Source organism: Acomys minous, assembly GCF_964271855.1.
Source record: "Acomys minous genome assembly, chromosome: 15".
Classification (NCBI taxonomy): domain Eukaryota; kingdom Metazoa; phylum Chordata; class Mammalia; order Rodentia; family Muridae; genus Acomys; species Acomys minous.
In genome coordinates this window covers 71,231,413-71,247,902 of record NC_140497.1, presented here as the reverse complement: position 1 = coordinate 71,247,902, position 16,490 = coordinate 71,231,413, and the positions used below count along the sequence as shown (strand labels likewise).

Sequence of the window (16,490 nt, the reverse complement as noted above, 5' to 3'; positions counted from 1 at the left end):
AACAACAGGTGACTAATGACTTCTGAGAAAGGGAGAATTATCCTCTCCCAGAGATGAGCCCCCTTATTGATTACACAATACAAAGTGGTCAGCCCTGAAACCACCTACATACCGGTAATTAAAAATGGACTCATCAGATTGTATTTTCATAAGTGTGTGTGTGTGTGTGCGTGTGTGTGTTTGTGTGTGTGTGTGTGTGCACGTGTGTGTGTATAACAATAAAAATCATAGAAAAAGCTACCAGTTTGAGTGTCGGAAGTTAGTCCTGAGAGGGGCCAGGGAGAGGAAAGGGAAGGGAGAGAGTGGTACGATTCTATTTTAACCAAAATGCATTGAAAAATAAAACAAAAAAATTTTTTTAATTGACAAAAAGCATGGCTGAAGAACAGCTGTGGCCACGGAGCCAGGGGGAAGCTCGTGGTTGCTACCAAATCTGGAGTGACTAAGCACATCTAAGGACTGACAACACGACTTTCCACAGGCAGGATGACGCTGTTTGCAGTGCTCCTGACATAGCAGTGTCCCAAAGGTCGCTGAGAGCATTTCAAAGACAAGACTATCACCTCAGAAAAGTCCTTACAGCCGCGTCCTCCATGTAGTGAAGTCAGAGCAGCCATAAGCAGCAGGCCGACCGAGAAGAGAAGGCATTGCCTTGCTGCATGTCTACCTCTGTGACTACGAAAGAACCTGGGGAAAGGCCCTGGCATGGACATTCTGCCTTGAAGCCATGAAAACATCACCCAGCTAAGCTCCTCTGCGTCAACCCTGCACTGTGTGCATAGGAGCAGCAGTCAATCACTCATCGGCTGTAGCCTTCTAGATGCTACCTTACAGTTACCAAGGCACAAGTTCAAATTCAGACATGATTTAATGGCTTATCCTCTTACTCTCTGACAAAATATTTAAATTTACATCTATTTCTATAAATGACCAAAACTTCAAAAATAAAAAGCAAGGCTTCCAAGTTATACTTAAAGGTAATAGACAGTAGATAGTGCTTAAAATAAGCCTGATAATGTTTTTTAAAATTAATCCGAGATCAAATTCCTCCAGAAGACCTATTATGGTACACTGTCTGATAATTCTGTTAAATAAGGTAGCCAGATACAATGCTACCAGATCACGTGACCCATACATGTAATCCTGGGACTCCGAGAAGTGCTTCTATCTCTACTACATGCACTGTGGATCTATAGGATCGAATTTCCCCTAACATTGAACCAGCACATGCGAGATAATAGCGCATCATTCATGGCCTACAGAGTCAGGCCCTATAAAAAGCGATAAGCACCAGCACCATCCTATACCTACAAGAGTTAACCAGGTGATGGTGAGGAGAGCCATCTTAAGGCTGCAGATGTCCCTCGGAGCTTGCAGACTTGCATCTTAAGTACAAGGCCTGAGATGTGATCCCTGGGGCCAGGAAGGAAAAAAGCAACCAACCAGCCCCCTGCCATGTCTTCTCACCTCACTGGTGAAGACTGACATTCAAGCCTTGCATCTGCACCTCGGTCTCTCATGCAGCCCCATTTTCTCAAAGAACAGAGACGGAACAAAAGGGATACAGAGTGGAAAAGTAAAGACCATTGGGTAGGGGGTGTGGGGGGGAGGTTAGGGGCAGGGGGGGGCCGGAGATAACTGGCTAATGCAAAAGAACACTCCAGAGCAAAAGCCCCAGATTATTTACGTAGATGCACAACTCCATGAGCTCCAGATGTACTTGCTAACATACTCCTCACAGGTGTTTTTCTGCTTAATAAACATCACATCTAAGCAGGCACATGGTTGGGACATGGCATCGTGCCACGGGCACTACGTTTTCCTGCTGCTCTTAACTGTTTGGAGCTATTTTTCAATCGGGCAGCCACTACTGAAATCCTAAGTGCACGGGCTTAGCAGAGCAAGGAAGAAAAAGTGCAGTCCACAGATTTGTTTCTTCTGCTTCCCAAAAACAGAATCTCATTTCAAATATGCCCCTCAAATCGTGTCAGCCTGCAGCTGTCAGAAAGAGCCACTCTGTTCCTCTTCGTAACTCCGAACATAAAACCCATCTCTTGTGCGGCAGGAAGTCATATAGCTCCAGGAAGCCATGAGGCATGGTCACTGCTGTTCCGCCTGTATCCGGCCGGAGCCATCAGCCAATCAGAAACTTTAGTTGCACTTGGATGGTTGTTTGGGAGGCCAATTTGGAAAAGCACACAGGCCAAGTTTGACTTCATTGCCAAACTCACTTCTAGGACATTGGCTAATTAATTATAAAAGCTTTTTCAAAACAAATTCGAGGCTGGCAACCTATTTTCCCCACCAAGACTGAGAAAAAAAGTAGGCTAAAAAAGAAAAAAAAAAACCCCAACAACCAGGTTTATGGTATTACATACAGGTTAGAAGAATAAAACCTGTGGTTAGTGGTTACCATAACTTCATCTTCTTGCAAGTCCATTTTTCCCCCTCTGCCTTAAAAGGCTCCAAGTGGTTTTGTATGTGAAGCAATCTCTTGCTTTTACCCCATTAGCCCTCCTCCATGTCTGATGGTAGACAACATGAGGGTCAGTTTAAGCTCTTCTTCCAGCCTTTGGAAGGGATCAAAGAAAAGAGAGTTCCTTTTGAAAAGAAGACCTCACTGGATTAACTGGCTACCATGACAGCTATAGCTGGGTGGATCATTTCCCTTAAGATGGTCTCGTTAGCTTTTCTTTGCTAGCTTTGCAAACAGAACAAGTAAAATCCATAAGGCGGGTCTTTTAATCTTCACCTTAACATCAACCTCAGCCACTGGGAGATGCTTGCTGTTGGGAAGCAGAGAAGGTTGACTTCAAGAACCCAAAACACACACATTTTATAGCAAAAATCAACAACCAAAGCACATGATGCTCCAATGTATCCTGATCCTTGAAGCTAAATTTGATACAACTCATATTTTAAGCCATGAGAACTCCTCTCCATATGCCCAGACTTGAAGAAACCCAACAAAATAAGACATTTCTCTCAGCCAGCATTTGCCAGCTGTCCACTAATTTCTGGCTAATGGTGGTTGTCCCTAATAAAAAAAAAAAAGACCTACTCAAAAATGTATCAACCAGATATGCCTAACCCTAATTGATACTGTCTTAGTCAAGTCCAAGTTCAAGTGTGAATAATTAGCATTGTTTAGTAAAAGCTGACTGAAGCCACAGTAAGCTCTGCAGCTTTGAAGGGAAGTCTGAGGGTCAAGGTCTCCTTCTACCCCGGGTGTATACTTACCAGCATATTCACAAGCAATGCCCTGCTCCCTGACCATGTCCAGAAGAGTCAGAAGGAGGCAGAAGAACACTGAATATCAAGGTCATGCTGAGGACAGTCTCACGTCCTGATGAAGAAGAGGACTCTTCCAGAAACACCAGCAGATGAAGATAAGGAAGACACCAGATCTCAGGGAAATGTCATGCTCAACTCATTAGAAATCCATTATGCTTCTAATCCACAGAGGAAATGGGGCAATGCTACAGAAAGCACGTCAAACTGAGAAAATGGGGACGGGAGATTGCTCCAAAGGATTTTCTAGTGATCTGATCTAGGCGAATGAAGGCCTTTTAAGGAAGTGTCATAAGTAAGAGAGTAATTTCACCTTTCCTGTATTTTTTAGAATTCACCAAGGCCTATAAAACTCTGTCATTACTACAAGGTCTGCCAGTTTAAAAAGTACACTGTCATAAATATTGCTTTTTGTAGAAAAAAAATAGCAACGTATGAAAAAAAAAGTCATCAAAGCTACCCTACTTAAAGAGAAAGATATAACGAATAAGGCCATGCAAAGGATACCCGGTTGGTGTGCTAAGCATGAAGCCGACTAGAATTGTGTTCTGTGTTATGTCAAAGGGCACAGAAGGAAGTTTTAAGAGCAAGAATCAGATGTTTGGGTTTCTGCAGTATACATGAAGTACTATTGTTTCCATTCAACAGAGGGCAAAGCTGGCCCCGTCACACACCTAGCCAACTTTGAAACAAGCACCAAAACATATTTTCTCCATTCATGGCCCTTACTACTTTTCCTGTAACTCAGGGAGCAGGCTAGAATTTCAGTCAGTGTGTAGTGTGTAGTGTGTGTGTGTGTGTGTGTGTATGTGTGTGTGTGCACACGCATGCATTGTGTGGGTGGTGTGGTGTGTATGTGTGTGTATGCATTTGTGTGTGTGGTGGGGTGATGTGGGGTGTCTGAGTGTGTGTGTTTGTGTATGTGATTGTGTGTGTGTTAATGTGGTATATGTGTGTGGTGTGTTTGTGTGGTGTGTGTGATGTGTTTATGTGGTTAGGGGGGGTTGCATAGGGTGTGCTTGCATCTGTGTGTTTGTGGTGTGTGTGTGTGTGTGTGTGTGTGTGTGTGTGTGTGTGTGTGTGTATGTTTGTGTGTGTGAAGACCAAATTGATATGGGATGTTTTCATCAATCACCTGCTATTGTATCTTGCGACGGGGCGTCTCACTGTACCTGGAGCTTGCTGATCTTACTGGGCAGGATCCTCTGTCTTCCCCCAGCACTAGGATTTACAAGTGTGCTCAGCAGCACCTGGATTTTTTTTTTTAATGTGCGAGGTGGAGACAGAACTCAGCTCACCATCATGTTTGCACAGAGAACACTTTACCAAATGCCCTCGTGTTGTTTTTGAAACATGGAACTTTCATTTATTTGAAGCTCTGAGACCTTTATTTCAATCAGGAAGTATTGATATATTATGTTGTTGAAATATAATCTATCTGTATATATCCAGCCAACTAGGAAAATGGCCCAGTTTACACCACAGTCTTGTCAAAAGAAAAAAAAATAAATCTCTGTTCAAAAATCTCTGTTCTTTATTATAAACAGGCATTTGCGATATGTGTTCATAAATAAATGCACGGAGAATGAATTAGACAGCTGGCATTGCCTTTGCCTGATGCGCCTTCCCTCCCGCAAATTGGCAATCACCATAACCTCGGAGCCTTTTATAGTACACCAAAACACTTTTTCATAAAACACCATACTTAATCCCTGCAACAAACCCAAAGTAGAGGTCACTGGTGTGTTCAGGCTCAGCCAATTACAGCTCCGAGGCTAAGAGAACCAGGCGACGGCATCATAAAGGCTGAAGCCAAGACTTGCCTGTTTCTCTGACCCCACACATTTTGCTTCCTTCTTTAGAAAAAGAGCAAGCCCCGCCTGCATAGAACAGTCCATTTCGGTGGTGACAGCCACTATCTCTAATCCTACCCAGCAGCCCTTAGATACATGGTCTGTCTTAAATTTCAAAGAGGAAGAGCCTTTTCTTACCTGGTCCTTCTCTGGTTTATCAGAAATGTCATTCAGACTGGAGGATGTCAGATTCCTATGGGTCATGGCTGGGCTACCTGGAAAAACACAAGCGAAGTCTTATTAGAGATGTCTTTTCACCGGCACGGGCTTTGGTTGAACATTTTATAAACACTTGGAGATGGTGATGAAAATGGCGAGGAGGCTTTTAACCACACTAGCTCCTGGAGCGTTTCCCTAGTACAAATATGGCTACGTGGAAAGTATGTGACATCCCAAATACTTTGTCTTATTGCCTGGTTATTTCTCATGCTGAGTTACATCATAAAAACGTCTAAGTCAGTTAAGTGTGAAACCCTGTTTCTCGCACTGTGATAATTTCTGTTGCTGTGTTTTATACCCGTCTAGTCTCCTGGCCTCTCTCCATTGCATTTCAGCCACAGATACAGCTTCTGTCTATCACCAGAAGAACTGGTCCTGGCTGCAGGCCTGTATCCCCTCTACTCTTGGCCTTGACGTCCCTTCCGAGCATGCCATTCTCGGATCACACTCTCTGCCCTCTTTTGTCCCCCACTTTTGTGACTATTTTAGTCACAAATAGTTCCCCCTTGTGGGTATCTGGCCCAGAATCCTCAGTCTCTGCCTCAAAATAGTAATGTCACGGGCCCCCTAACCACTCGGCTCCTACTATCAGGCTAAAACAAACCCTTCCACTTTTCCATTTAACGTGCCAAACTTCTTCAAGTAGAAAGATGAACTGTACGGGGCCATGTGACCCAGGACCGATCTTCCTACAACAGCCAGAGGTAAAATTTGCTGGTAATCTATCCAGTTACTTGGGACACTGTTCAATATAACAGAAGGGACACGCAGAAAGAGCCACAGCCTGGCCAACTGCAGGGAGACCACGTTAGTCAATGGGATCCTGGGCTCTTCCACTTCGCAGGTGGGACCTGAAATTTCTAGGCTGATTAAGCAAAAGAGTCACTCTTCAAAGGCAAGGTGTTTGAGCCAACCCTTGCAGGCTGCTGAGCAATGCACTCCTTATTAATCCTCAATGGTCTGACTCAGGCAAGTCTTCCCAGTGAGAGGGCGAAGGTCGAAAAGCTACCCTGAGTTCAAGCACAGCTTCTCCTTGGCTGGAAAGCGGTTCTCCACAGATGTGAATTCCTTTAGAAAGAAACTCCAACACACAATCTCACAAAAAGACGACAACCGGCTCCTGCCACGTTAACGTCCATCCATGTAACAGCAGCTCTTTAGATAATATCATCTCTTTGAGCCACCATGTCAGAGACAACCTGGTGTTTGGAGCCCGGAAGACAGGGTATTTTCCACTCGGCTGCATTTCATTGAGTAAGCATGGCCTGGATCTCTTAAATCCTTTACCTGGCAGGGTGATTTATTCTAGGAGAACTTGAGCACAGGGCATTATTTAAAAGAAACATCTGACGAAGGGTTTCATAAACAAAATTAAAGGAGTCCGGTTGAAGGCAGCATTCTAAAAGTTCCGGCGTCTGCTCGATTCCACAGGCGTCAGGAACAAACTTGAGCACCCCTCACCCCCACCCCCACCCCCAGATAATGCTGACTTGGAAACTGATGGGAAACAGTGCGTAGGCTTAACTTTGTCCTTTCGTTAAAAAAAAAAAAAAAAAAAAAAAAAAACTGGTTATTAGCACTACCTGGATGAAAGCTCTTCCTGAACAGGAAACATGAACCCTGTATTCCTAACCCATGAAGGCCAAGCAGTCTAATCACACACAGGTTAAACACAGTCCTCGCTGATAAGCAGATCAGACTGATTTCTAATTAGTGCATTCATTTTATTCAGTTGGTAGCAATGACATAACTTGAAAATTAAATAAATTAAATGTCTTGGGTAACAGATTAAATAAATGGATTTGCTTTGGGATTCAGTGATAAACACTGCAAGCCAAAACAGTGGGGCTTCTCATATAATGGTAAACTTGACTGACAGAACAGCCTCGCCTATGAAACAAAGCCTGTCTCGTTTCTCTCCTTTCCAAAAGACGCCCATCTTGTGGCTACTCTCCTTCTTGTGGGAGGCCAGGGGGAGGCAGAGGCTGGGAACCAGAGGAGAAAAAGAAGGCTGGTGTTAACAAACAAATCTGCTGACCCTCCTAAATTTAATTTGGTTTCTAGTAATGAAAATAATTAATATGAATGCTCAGGTTTGTACCTACATATGGTAACATCTCTGAGGCGGACAAATCCAGGGCACCGGAAAAGATGCCTGAAACTGTTCAATCTTTTCCGATCTCTTTCCCTATTAAAGGCAGCACCCTCACTCCCCTGAAACAACCAAATGCTTCCCAGGGCTCTGACTCCATGGTAACCAAAGTGAGAACCCAGAAGTTGCATCATCACATCCAATGAAACACTCATTAGAACCCAAATTCTGAGGCTCACCCCACACTAGCCCCAACACAACTGTGGCCATGGGACATACAAAAAGGAGTTCTATCAATCCTTCCAAGTAGCACTGCAGTGTGGTAAATGTGGAGAGCCGCCACTCAAAATGAAACATCATCTTGGCAGGCAGTATGCTACTGAGAATCTGAGTTGATAGGCACATCTGAGCTGAGAAAGGCAGAGGCATCCTTCTGGCAACCTGCCCTGCTGCAAGCCACCGCTGTCACCTCACCTATCCCAAGAAATGCACTACATTAGCAACCTCACCACATAAACACACACCAACAAGTATGTAGCCAAGTCAATAAATAACTTTGCTTTGGAAACTCACTTTGACCACAGAAACATACTACCAAAACCAAAGAAGACAGGACAAGGGCCAAAAGAGCTTGCAAAGAAAACTGTATGTGGGAATCCGAAATCTGTGTGTGTGGATTTTAACAGACCCAGGAAGCTGTTACACAACGGGCCCCAAACAATGAAGGGCTGTGTGTGTTTTGCAACAGACACGCAATAGGACGTGTTGTCAGAATAAATCAGGGATCTGTATTTAGAGTTGGAGCCTGTAAAATAAACTCATTACACTTCAGCACTGAGTGAGAGGACTAGAGAAAACTGTTGCCTTGCACCAGTGGCAAATCCGAAACATATCCTGGGGTATGGTCCCTTTGGGCACAGGTGGTAACCTACTCAAGGCTCTATTCAAATCCTCTTGCCAGCTAAAATCCAGGACATTCAAATGTCTTGGGTTTGTTCTTGGCCCAAAGGAAACTTTGTTTCTAAAGTGTGATTTTAAAAAAAGGGGGGGGGGAGGGGAGGAGAACCAGTCTTGGGTACACAGTCATAATTAATTTCCAGATCACTGTTTTCTGGCTATAAGAAAAAGAAAGTGTTGGAGAATAGCGTTTCCAAACAGTTTTCGCACAGTCAAAAGTGGTTTCATTTTCAAAGTAGCCATTTGGCAGGTACATGCTGTTTCTATAAAAATTAATTACACTCTGTACTGCTTGAAAATCATTGTTATTCTTTAGTGTATGTGTAGCAATTTAAAAGGTCCTTTGCAACTGTATCTACTAGATACATTTAAAAAGAGGTGAAGAAATGCACAGCATAGGGAAACATTTAAATGTGTGCATAAAATGCAAATGTTTGTATAATGCAAGGGAAGATTACCCACACACACACACACCTTACTGCACACCCACACAGTAAGCTAATAAAGTATAGAGGACAGGCTAAAACAGGGTGCCATGGCCTAGGAACCACACTGAGCGCTTTATTCTCATGAGTAACTAAGTAACATTTTCAGCATAAACAAACAAATAAACAACAACCAACAAACACACATACTCCCCAGACTGACAGAGTGTGCCTCTAAGCCTAGAAAGCTGAAGCAGGAGAATTCCAAGTTCAAGGCCAGCAAAGGCCATATAATGAGAACTGTCTCCAAATCAAAAGGAAAGGTTGGGACTACAGGTCAGTGATAGGGTTTTTACCTGGATTCACTCTCCATTACTACAAATGAATAAACCCATTTAAAATAAATAAATAACTAAAGTAGCTTATATATCATAACAGACATGAGTGAATCTAGGTGATCATAAATTTCCCAAATTTTTCAAAAAGTCAGAGGTATGAATCTGATTTATACTGCTCAGGGCCACAGAACAACATGCAGTTAATTTTTTAAAAAGCCTGTGCTATAATTTCGTTCCTAGCCTATATAACTACTGCAAAGTGCTGAAACCTTTTAGGGGAGTAAAATAAAGTCAGATCTTTGTTGAGGTGGGGAGGGGGGAGTTCTTTGTAGGAGATACGCACGCCTGCCACAAGTTCCCACCATGAGTGCAAACCCAAGAGCCTAGGGACTCGATGGAGCGAGTGAGCCATAATAACTCTCCCTCCCTATAGCGTGTTGCTTTGTAGTATGATGTCACAGAAATGGACATCTCCTAAGCTCAGCTGGTTAATGCGCTCTGAATGCTCACTGACCCAGCACTTCCTGAGTAGGAGGAACTGCAAACCTTAATTTTTCATATCAGTGTCGTGATGCTAATATTATTAGTACCACTTCATGCACACACACATGAACTTCCAGGACGTTAAGTTCATGGCCACACAGCAAATGGTAAAAGCATAATTTAAACTTGGTCCTCTGACTATGAATCTCGCCTCCCCCCGAGGAGAAAAATCTTGTTTCTGTATTATTTGGACAGACATATGAACTTCATCGTGTCTAGCAATGCAAGAAGGTGACACACGGCGACAATGAGAATATTCTAATTCTGCGATGGTTTTATGTCAGCCTGAACACAAGGCAGAGTCATCAATTAAGAATACGTCTCCATAAAATCGCACTGTAAGACATTTTCTTATTGAGTGATCAGTGGGGGAGGGCCCAGCCCATTATGGGCGGTGCCATCCCTAGGCTGCAGGTCCTGGGCTCTATAAGAAAGCAGGCTGAGCCAGCCAGTAAGCAGCACTTCTTCTCCCCTGCCTCTGTGGCCTCAGCATCAGTTCCTACCTCCTAGATCCTGTCCTGTTTGAGTTTCTGTCCTGACTTCCTTCAGTGATAAACAGCGATGTGGAAGAGTATAAGCCAAATAAACCATTTCCTCCCCGACAAAGCAGACACAATACTAAAAGCAAAAGCAATACGATTGTGAAACAAGGAAACCACAGGACTTCCGGGTGTCCTCATGCACAGTCACAGTCTAGTGCGTGAAATCCCATGATGTGCAATACAACAGATTCTCTAGTGTTTGTTTTATACACTAAAAGGACTAAATTTGCATTTCACCTTCCCATTACTTCCCATTTCAACTACTGCATAAAGAGGAATATAATGACATGTGTATAAGGAGGTTCACTGAGAAAGTTGAAAAGAAATGGTCTTGTTCTCTATGACGACAAGTTATCCAGAAAAAAAAAATAATTAAAAAACAAAACAAAACCAAAAGGTCTCTCTCTAAGCCCTCTATTCCTAGTCCCCACCCTTTACACAAAATGTAGAAATCTGAGAAACTGTAAATATTAGACTAAGGAGAGAAAACGTTGCCAGCCATTTGGAAGCCCTCTGAGGAAATATCATATCTAAGAAAGATCAATTTTGATATCTTTGATCATCTCATTTAATTCTTTTGCCTATGACGTTTCATTATGTATTTGTTTGCTTGTTATTTAACATAAATTTTAAGCCCAAAGCCAAGGGCTTGGCTTGGCTTGCTCACAGATCTGGCCCAAGAGCATAATTTCACTTTTTTTATTAATTAAACATTTTTATTTTTACATATACATTTATATTATTTCACATATATACAATAAACTACCTAGAGCAAGAATAACCATGATACAATAAGGAATTACATAAATGTTACTTTCTTGGTGTTTTGGCTATTTGTATTTGACAGCCTTGAAGAAAACATCTTTCCTATCTTGGTGCCTCTAAAATTCTGACTGTGGATCAATCTCCATCACATCTTGTCATAGTTTTAATAAATAATATGAGTTGGTGGTTTGACCTCCATTTGGAAAACTACTATAAAGGCAACTGTGCTAAATCCCTTTCCTACAGAGGGAGCTGTTCACTGTATGCACTGTTGGAAGCCTTTAGACTTGGAAAGCCTGGGGGTCAATAAGGAAAAGGTGTGTAACTGGCCTAGCAGCCACAGGGCAGAAAGACCAAGCCAGCTATGTCTGTCTGCTAGCAGTACAACAGAAGTCAGAAGCAGTCAGAACAGAAGAGAAACCTGCAGAGGAAAGTCAGGGAGTAAGGTGAGGGGAAAGGCAAATATGAGGAGCGCAACTAAAAGACAAGCAAGCCTGGGGCAGAGAAACACCAGGGAAACTGAAACAGCACAAACCACGTGACCAGTGTGGAAGGTGGGGTAGATGTGGTAGAAAGAAGAAGACATCAAAAGGATCACGTAACTATCGAAGTAGGAGTGAAGTTCAGCCAAAAGCTGAAGTCATTCTTAATGTATGGGGCCAGGAAAAGAAATGCCTTTATATGGAGATCTGCTGTAAGCAGAGGACACCTGATGGTACCACAAACACCCGCATCCACAAAGTCTGTTCTCTTTAATAGGCCACACTCTAGTCTTTCAGATCTCTGCTACCCAACCCCTGTGGTGTACCGGTTTATCCTCAACTCCTGCCTCTGGTTTGTCCTGTTCTGACTACTTGTGAGTTTTTCCCTCAGTCCAATGTTAGATCTTAGACATTCCAATGTCAAAGAAACAACCAGAAAGAGCAAAACTCCTCTAATTCATGATGACTCCATTCTAACAATGGCAATGAATATTTCAATTTCACTGTGATCTAAAGTCGATTTTTAAGTATTTCAAAGAATCTGTCTCTCTTTCTTATGCTCCGCACATGCACACACACACACACACACAAACAAACATATACACACAAACATACACACATACACACTATAAAACCATTTCTCAGGTAACAAAGTAACAAGAAATTGGCACAATTAGATACTGCACCAAATAGGAAACCCACTTCAAATACTTTCAGGAGCCTGCAGTTCTTGTGATGACACATGTCATTGCAATGTTCTCTGTGTGCCTCACATGCACATATCCATGCATAACTATGCATCCATATGGAGGCAGAACCCATATGTACACATAATATAAAACAATGGACAGAAAAATAAATCCATCCAAAATAGTGTTAAAAGTATCAACAATTGTGGCCTTCATGTCTCACAAAAACAGAAAGAAATCCTGCAGCAAGCCTGAGCTAACTAGGAGAAGGGTAAACAGAAAAGGCAGGCTAAGAGAGACATGGTGAGCAGATCACTGCCTTCTTTCAAACAGGCTCTGACTCAAAGTGACTTTCATTAAATTATCCTAAGCCAAGGCAGAGAGGAACTGAAGCAGGTTTCTACAGCTCTGCCTTTCCAAGTAGATGACTGTCCTCTGCAGTTTCCTTCCTAACTGGACTTTTGTCTTGCTTTTAGAGAGATACTAGATCCAAGATTATCAAGGAATTCCGTGATCTGGAGAAATGTCTAAGATTAAAATGTTTAAGAAAGCCACCAACTCAAGATGGTAAACTCAAACCGGGCGTGGTGGCATTTGTCTTTAATCCCAATGCTGGGGAGGCAGAGGCAGGTGGATCCCTGTAAATTCAAGGCCAGCCTGATCTACGAAGCCAGTCTAAGACAGCCAGGGCTACACAGAAAATCCTGTCTCAAAAAACAAAACAAACAAAAAGAGATGGTAATCTCAGCAGATGTCTTAAATGGATGGTTTTCTTTTCATCCTTCGTAAATTTAAAAAAAAAAAAAGAAAAAAGTTCAAAGCTATATCAATGAAAAGAAATGGGGAAACATTGACACACACAAAAGACTTCAAAACTGCTCTAAGAAGAAAAGCAGCTAGTGTAGTAAAGCTACACCATGCCGGAAGGATCAGGTACGCTAAGAGATGCACAGAGCTGCAGAAGACATCCTGGACATCTCCAAGGAAGCTGACAGTAAATATTCCAGGCAGTGTCCATCAGAAGCAAGATGCAAGATACAGGCTAAAAGGATAACGGATGTCCCATGCCACACCCTACTTTAGTATGCAGAAGTCTCAGCAGCCCTCAGTGCATTTATGCTGGGATGCTCCTTGCTAAGTATTTGTGCCTCAGAGCAAAGCCTTCTGAATTCCAGGCCTTACAGAAGATGTGGGGACAAGACTTCCTGCCCACTCTAAGTCAAATGCTCCTCCTCACTAATAGGCAATGGAAGCCTGATGCTACCGGCTCATTGCCTGCTTATGCCTGAATCCCCACGCTTGGAACCATTCTTAGCCACACAGGAAATTCAAGGCCAGAATGGACTGTAATGAGATTCTTCTTTTAAAAAACAATCATTTGAGGTCTACCAGATATTTAAAAGAAAACTCAAAACATAAAGAAAAATAAACAAAAATTGAGAAAAAGAAACATAATTTAGAAAACATAAAATAAAAATTCTTACTAGTTTTTAGAGAGATCTGAAATGATTTCAAACCTATAACACGGGCAGGATGCTCTGAAAAAGAGATCAAGGATAAGGCTTAGACAGAAAGACCAATCGCTTTAAACATCAGTATGCACATTCCATTCATATGAGCACCAAAAGAACTCCTCAACATGAGTTAGAAAAGAATAAGAAATATCACACAAGGGGAAATGGAGAACAAAGCACACCACATAGAGAAGAGATCACAGGCAGAGGATAGCAGCAATAATGTCAAAATCTTATTATAGGAAATGTTATTAAACCAGAACAAGGCTAAAGAAGAAAAGGCATTATCAACAACACCCCAGGCCAATAGGTGTGCTTCTTCAGACCACAAGGGCCCCTCCAGACACTAAGGGAAAAAAATGATCTGGTATAAAACTTTGTAACACCAAAAACAAAGAGATCTACACCTTCTCTATCTAGAATCAGAATGCTGGCTTTTCTTGGGCAGCAGCCCTGAGTTTTTCACGTAGAAGACAACATGAGGCTTTTAAAAGAATTCCACACCCTTTCAAACCACAGATGGCCTGCAGCAAACATAATAAAGAGGATCTGGGACTAAACTGTCCTAAAAGTGTTAATATTCCCTTATAGTATAATTTAACAAAATGAGGAAATAATCTAGAGAAAGGGGAGCTATCCTCTCCACTCAGGAGAGCGAGGAACGTCAATGACTGTCTACCATGCAGCCTGCCCAAACAGCAACTGGTAACTGTAGCACAGAGGCGAGGACACAGGAGCCGTGAGAAGGGACCAATGTGCCGGCAGTACTATCCAAGCATCCTTCAAGCTACTAGCATCCATGAGCTTAAGAGTATAATAATGGAGTTGTTTCTTTCTTTCTTTTTTTTTTTCTTTATTGATTTAAAGGCTGGTAGGCTAACCCAATGGCTAAAGGCTCTTGCACTGTAAGCCTGAAGTCTTGAGTTCTATTCGTGAACACACATAAAGGAGGAAGGAAGGAGAGAACCAACTCCACAAAGTTGTCCTCGGATCTTCACATGCGCACTGTGGTACATGCCCGCCTCCCTCAACACACCTCCTCTCTCTTCCTCTCTCTCTCTCTCTCTCTCTCTCTCTCTCTCTCTCTCTCTCTCTCGTTTAAATTTTGAATTTAGTTTAAATAAATCTAAACTATAAGTATAGTTTTTTTTTTAATTTACTTACAGAGGACACCAAAGACTTAGAGAGAACTCTATTACTAGAAGCCATAATACGAATTCTATTTATGGACTCTCAGCCTTAGATTCAACTGAGAGAAACCATAGCCTGGGCTGAAAGTTGCCTCAAAGCAAAATCAAGAGGAGGAGAAGGAGGAGGAGGAGGAGGAGGAGGAGGAGGAGGAGGAGGAGGAGGAGGAGAGAAGTCTTTCTGTAAATTTCAATTTGATAAGATTTTGATATGTACTAAATGTGCTGGTATCATGTGAGCCAGTAGGAACACTGACCAATGGCCAACTTCAGGAGATCTCACTCAATTAAATCAAACATAGAGACTGAAAATTTTATAGAAAATAGAATTACATTTTAAATAGTTTAGCATCCTCCATGTCATATTCTTTACATAACTAAAAATTTTTGGTATTTTCTCACAAGCTCTGTCTGAATTATCAATGACTCTAATCTATATTATTAGTCAGCAAAATCCCTTACAGCATAGAAGTACGTGCATTGTGTGCAAAGCAAGCCATTTTCATAACCCTGTATCTGCAGCCAAATAAATACATAAGTGTAGATACAGTGGCTGAGCATATGTACAGTTAAGGACAGATGTGTGCACAGAACCATAAAAGGTTAACACATACTCTCTGGGCCTACACTTTGTTCTCTGGTTTATGATTCACAAAACCTAGGAGAGGCACTGACACTGGCCTCTCTATACAGTCATTCTCCATGGCCTTACTGACCTCACTTACAGCCAGTCAATACAAGCAACAGACGCCCCCTCCCCCAATGCTAGGAGCAGACACAGAAGGCACAAATACCTTCAAGCTCATATGGCTCTGGAGGCTCTCCAGATTAAAGTGCCTGAAATCTAAGGGGATGAAGTCGGGGCACAAATATTCCTGGCTATGCACATGCCCATGTGTTCGCTTTCAACTGATGTGACAGCTAGGAGCCAATGGTATGACAACCTCATGGCTTTTGGTGACTCTAGAGATAGCCTGGCGAATTCTGGTCTGAACTAAAGTGAGTCTGGATTATTTACTTACTTTGCTGTACATGCATGAACCCTCACTCAGCTGCCAGCTCCTCTCAGTTGGAAGTATTCAACTTCTAAGTCACACAACACACACATACAGAGAGAGAGAGAGAGAGAGAGAGAGAGAGAGAGAGAGAGAGAGAGAGAGAGAAACAGAGACAGAGACGAAGAGAGACAGAGAAGAAGTATACAACTTCTAAGTTACATATATCTATATTTATATCTGTATGTGTGTATAAATATATATATTATATGCATATAAAGAGGGAAAGGAAGTATACAAATTCTAAGTCACATACACACACACACACACACACGTGTGTGTGTGTGTGTGTGTGTGTGTGTGTGTGTGTGTGTATATATATATATATATATATATATATATATAGAGAGAGAGAGAGAGAGAGAGAGTTTTAAGAAGTTCTGAAGGTATATGAATATTTCACTTTATAACGCAAACACGCCTAATATTAACTGACCACTATTATTTTAACTGGGTCATGGGTGGGGAGGGCTAGGTAAAAAGTTCAAATGGTGGTTCAAACTTCACTTTTCTGGGATGTGCCTACTGGACATATTCA

At 42.2% G+C, this 16,490-nt stretch overlaps 1 protein-coding gene across 4 annotated transcripts in view; it reads right to left on the bottom strand.

Moving 5' to 3' along the window:
* The window catches only part of SLC4A4 (solute carrier family 4 member 4), a 320,437-nt gene that overhangs the window by 129,439 nt on the left and 174,508 nt on the right, over nt 1-16,490 (bottom strand). For all 4 annotated transcript variants that reach the window (XM_084758174.1, XM_084758173.1, XM_084758176.1 and 1 more), the window contains one exon: nt 5,283-5,359. In XM_084758174.1, coding sequence (XP_084614300.1) covers nt 5,283-5,359 — 77 coding nt within the window. The remainder of the gene's footprint in view (nt 1-5,282; nt 5,360-16,490) is intronic.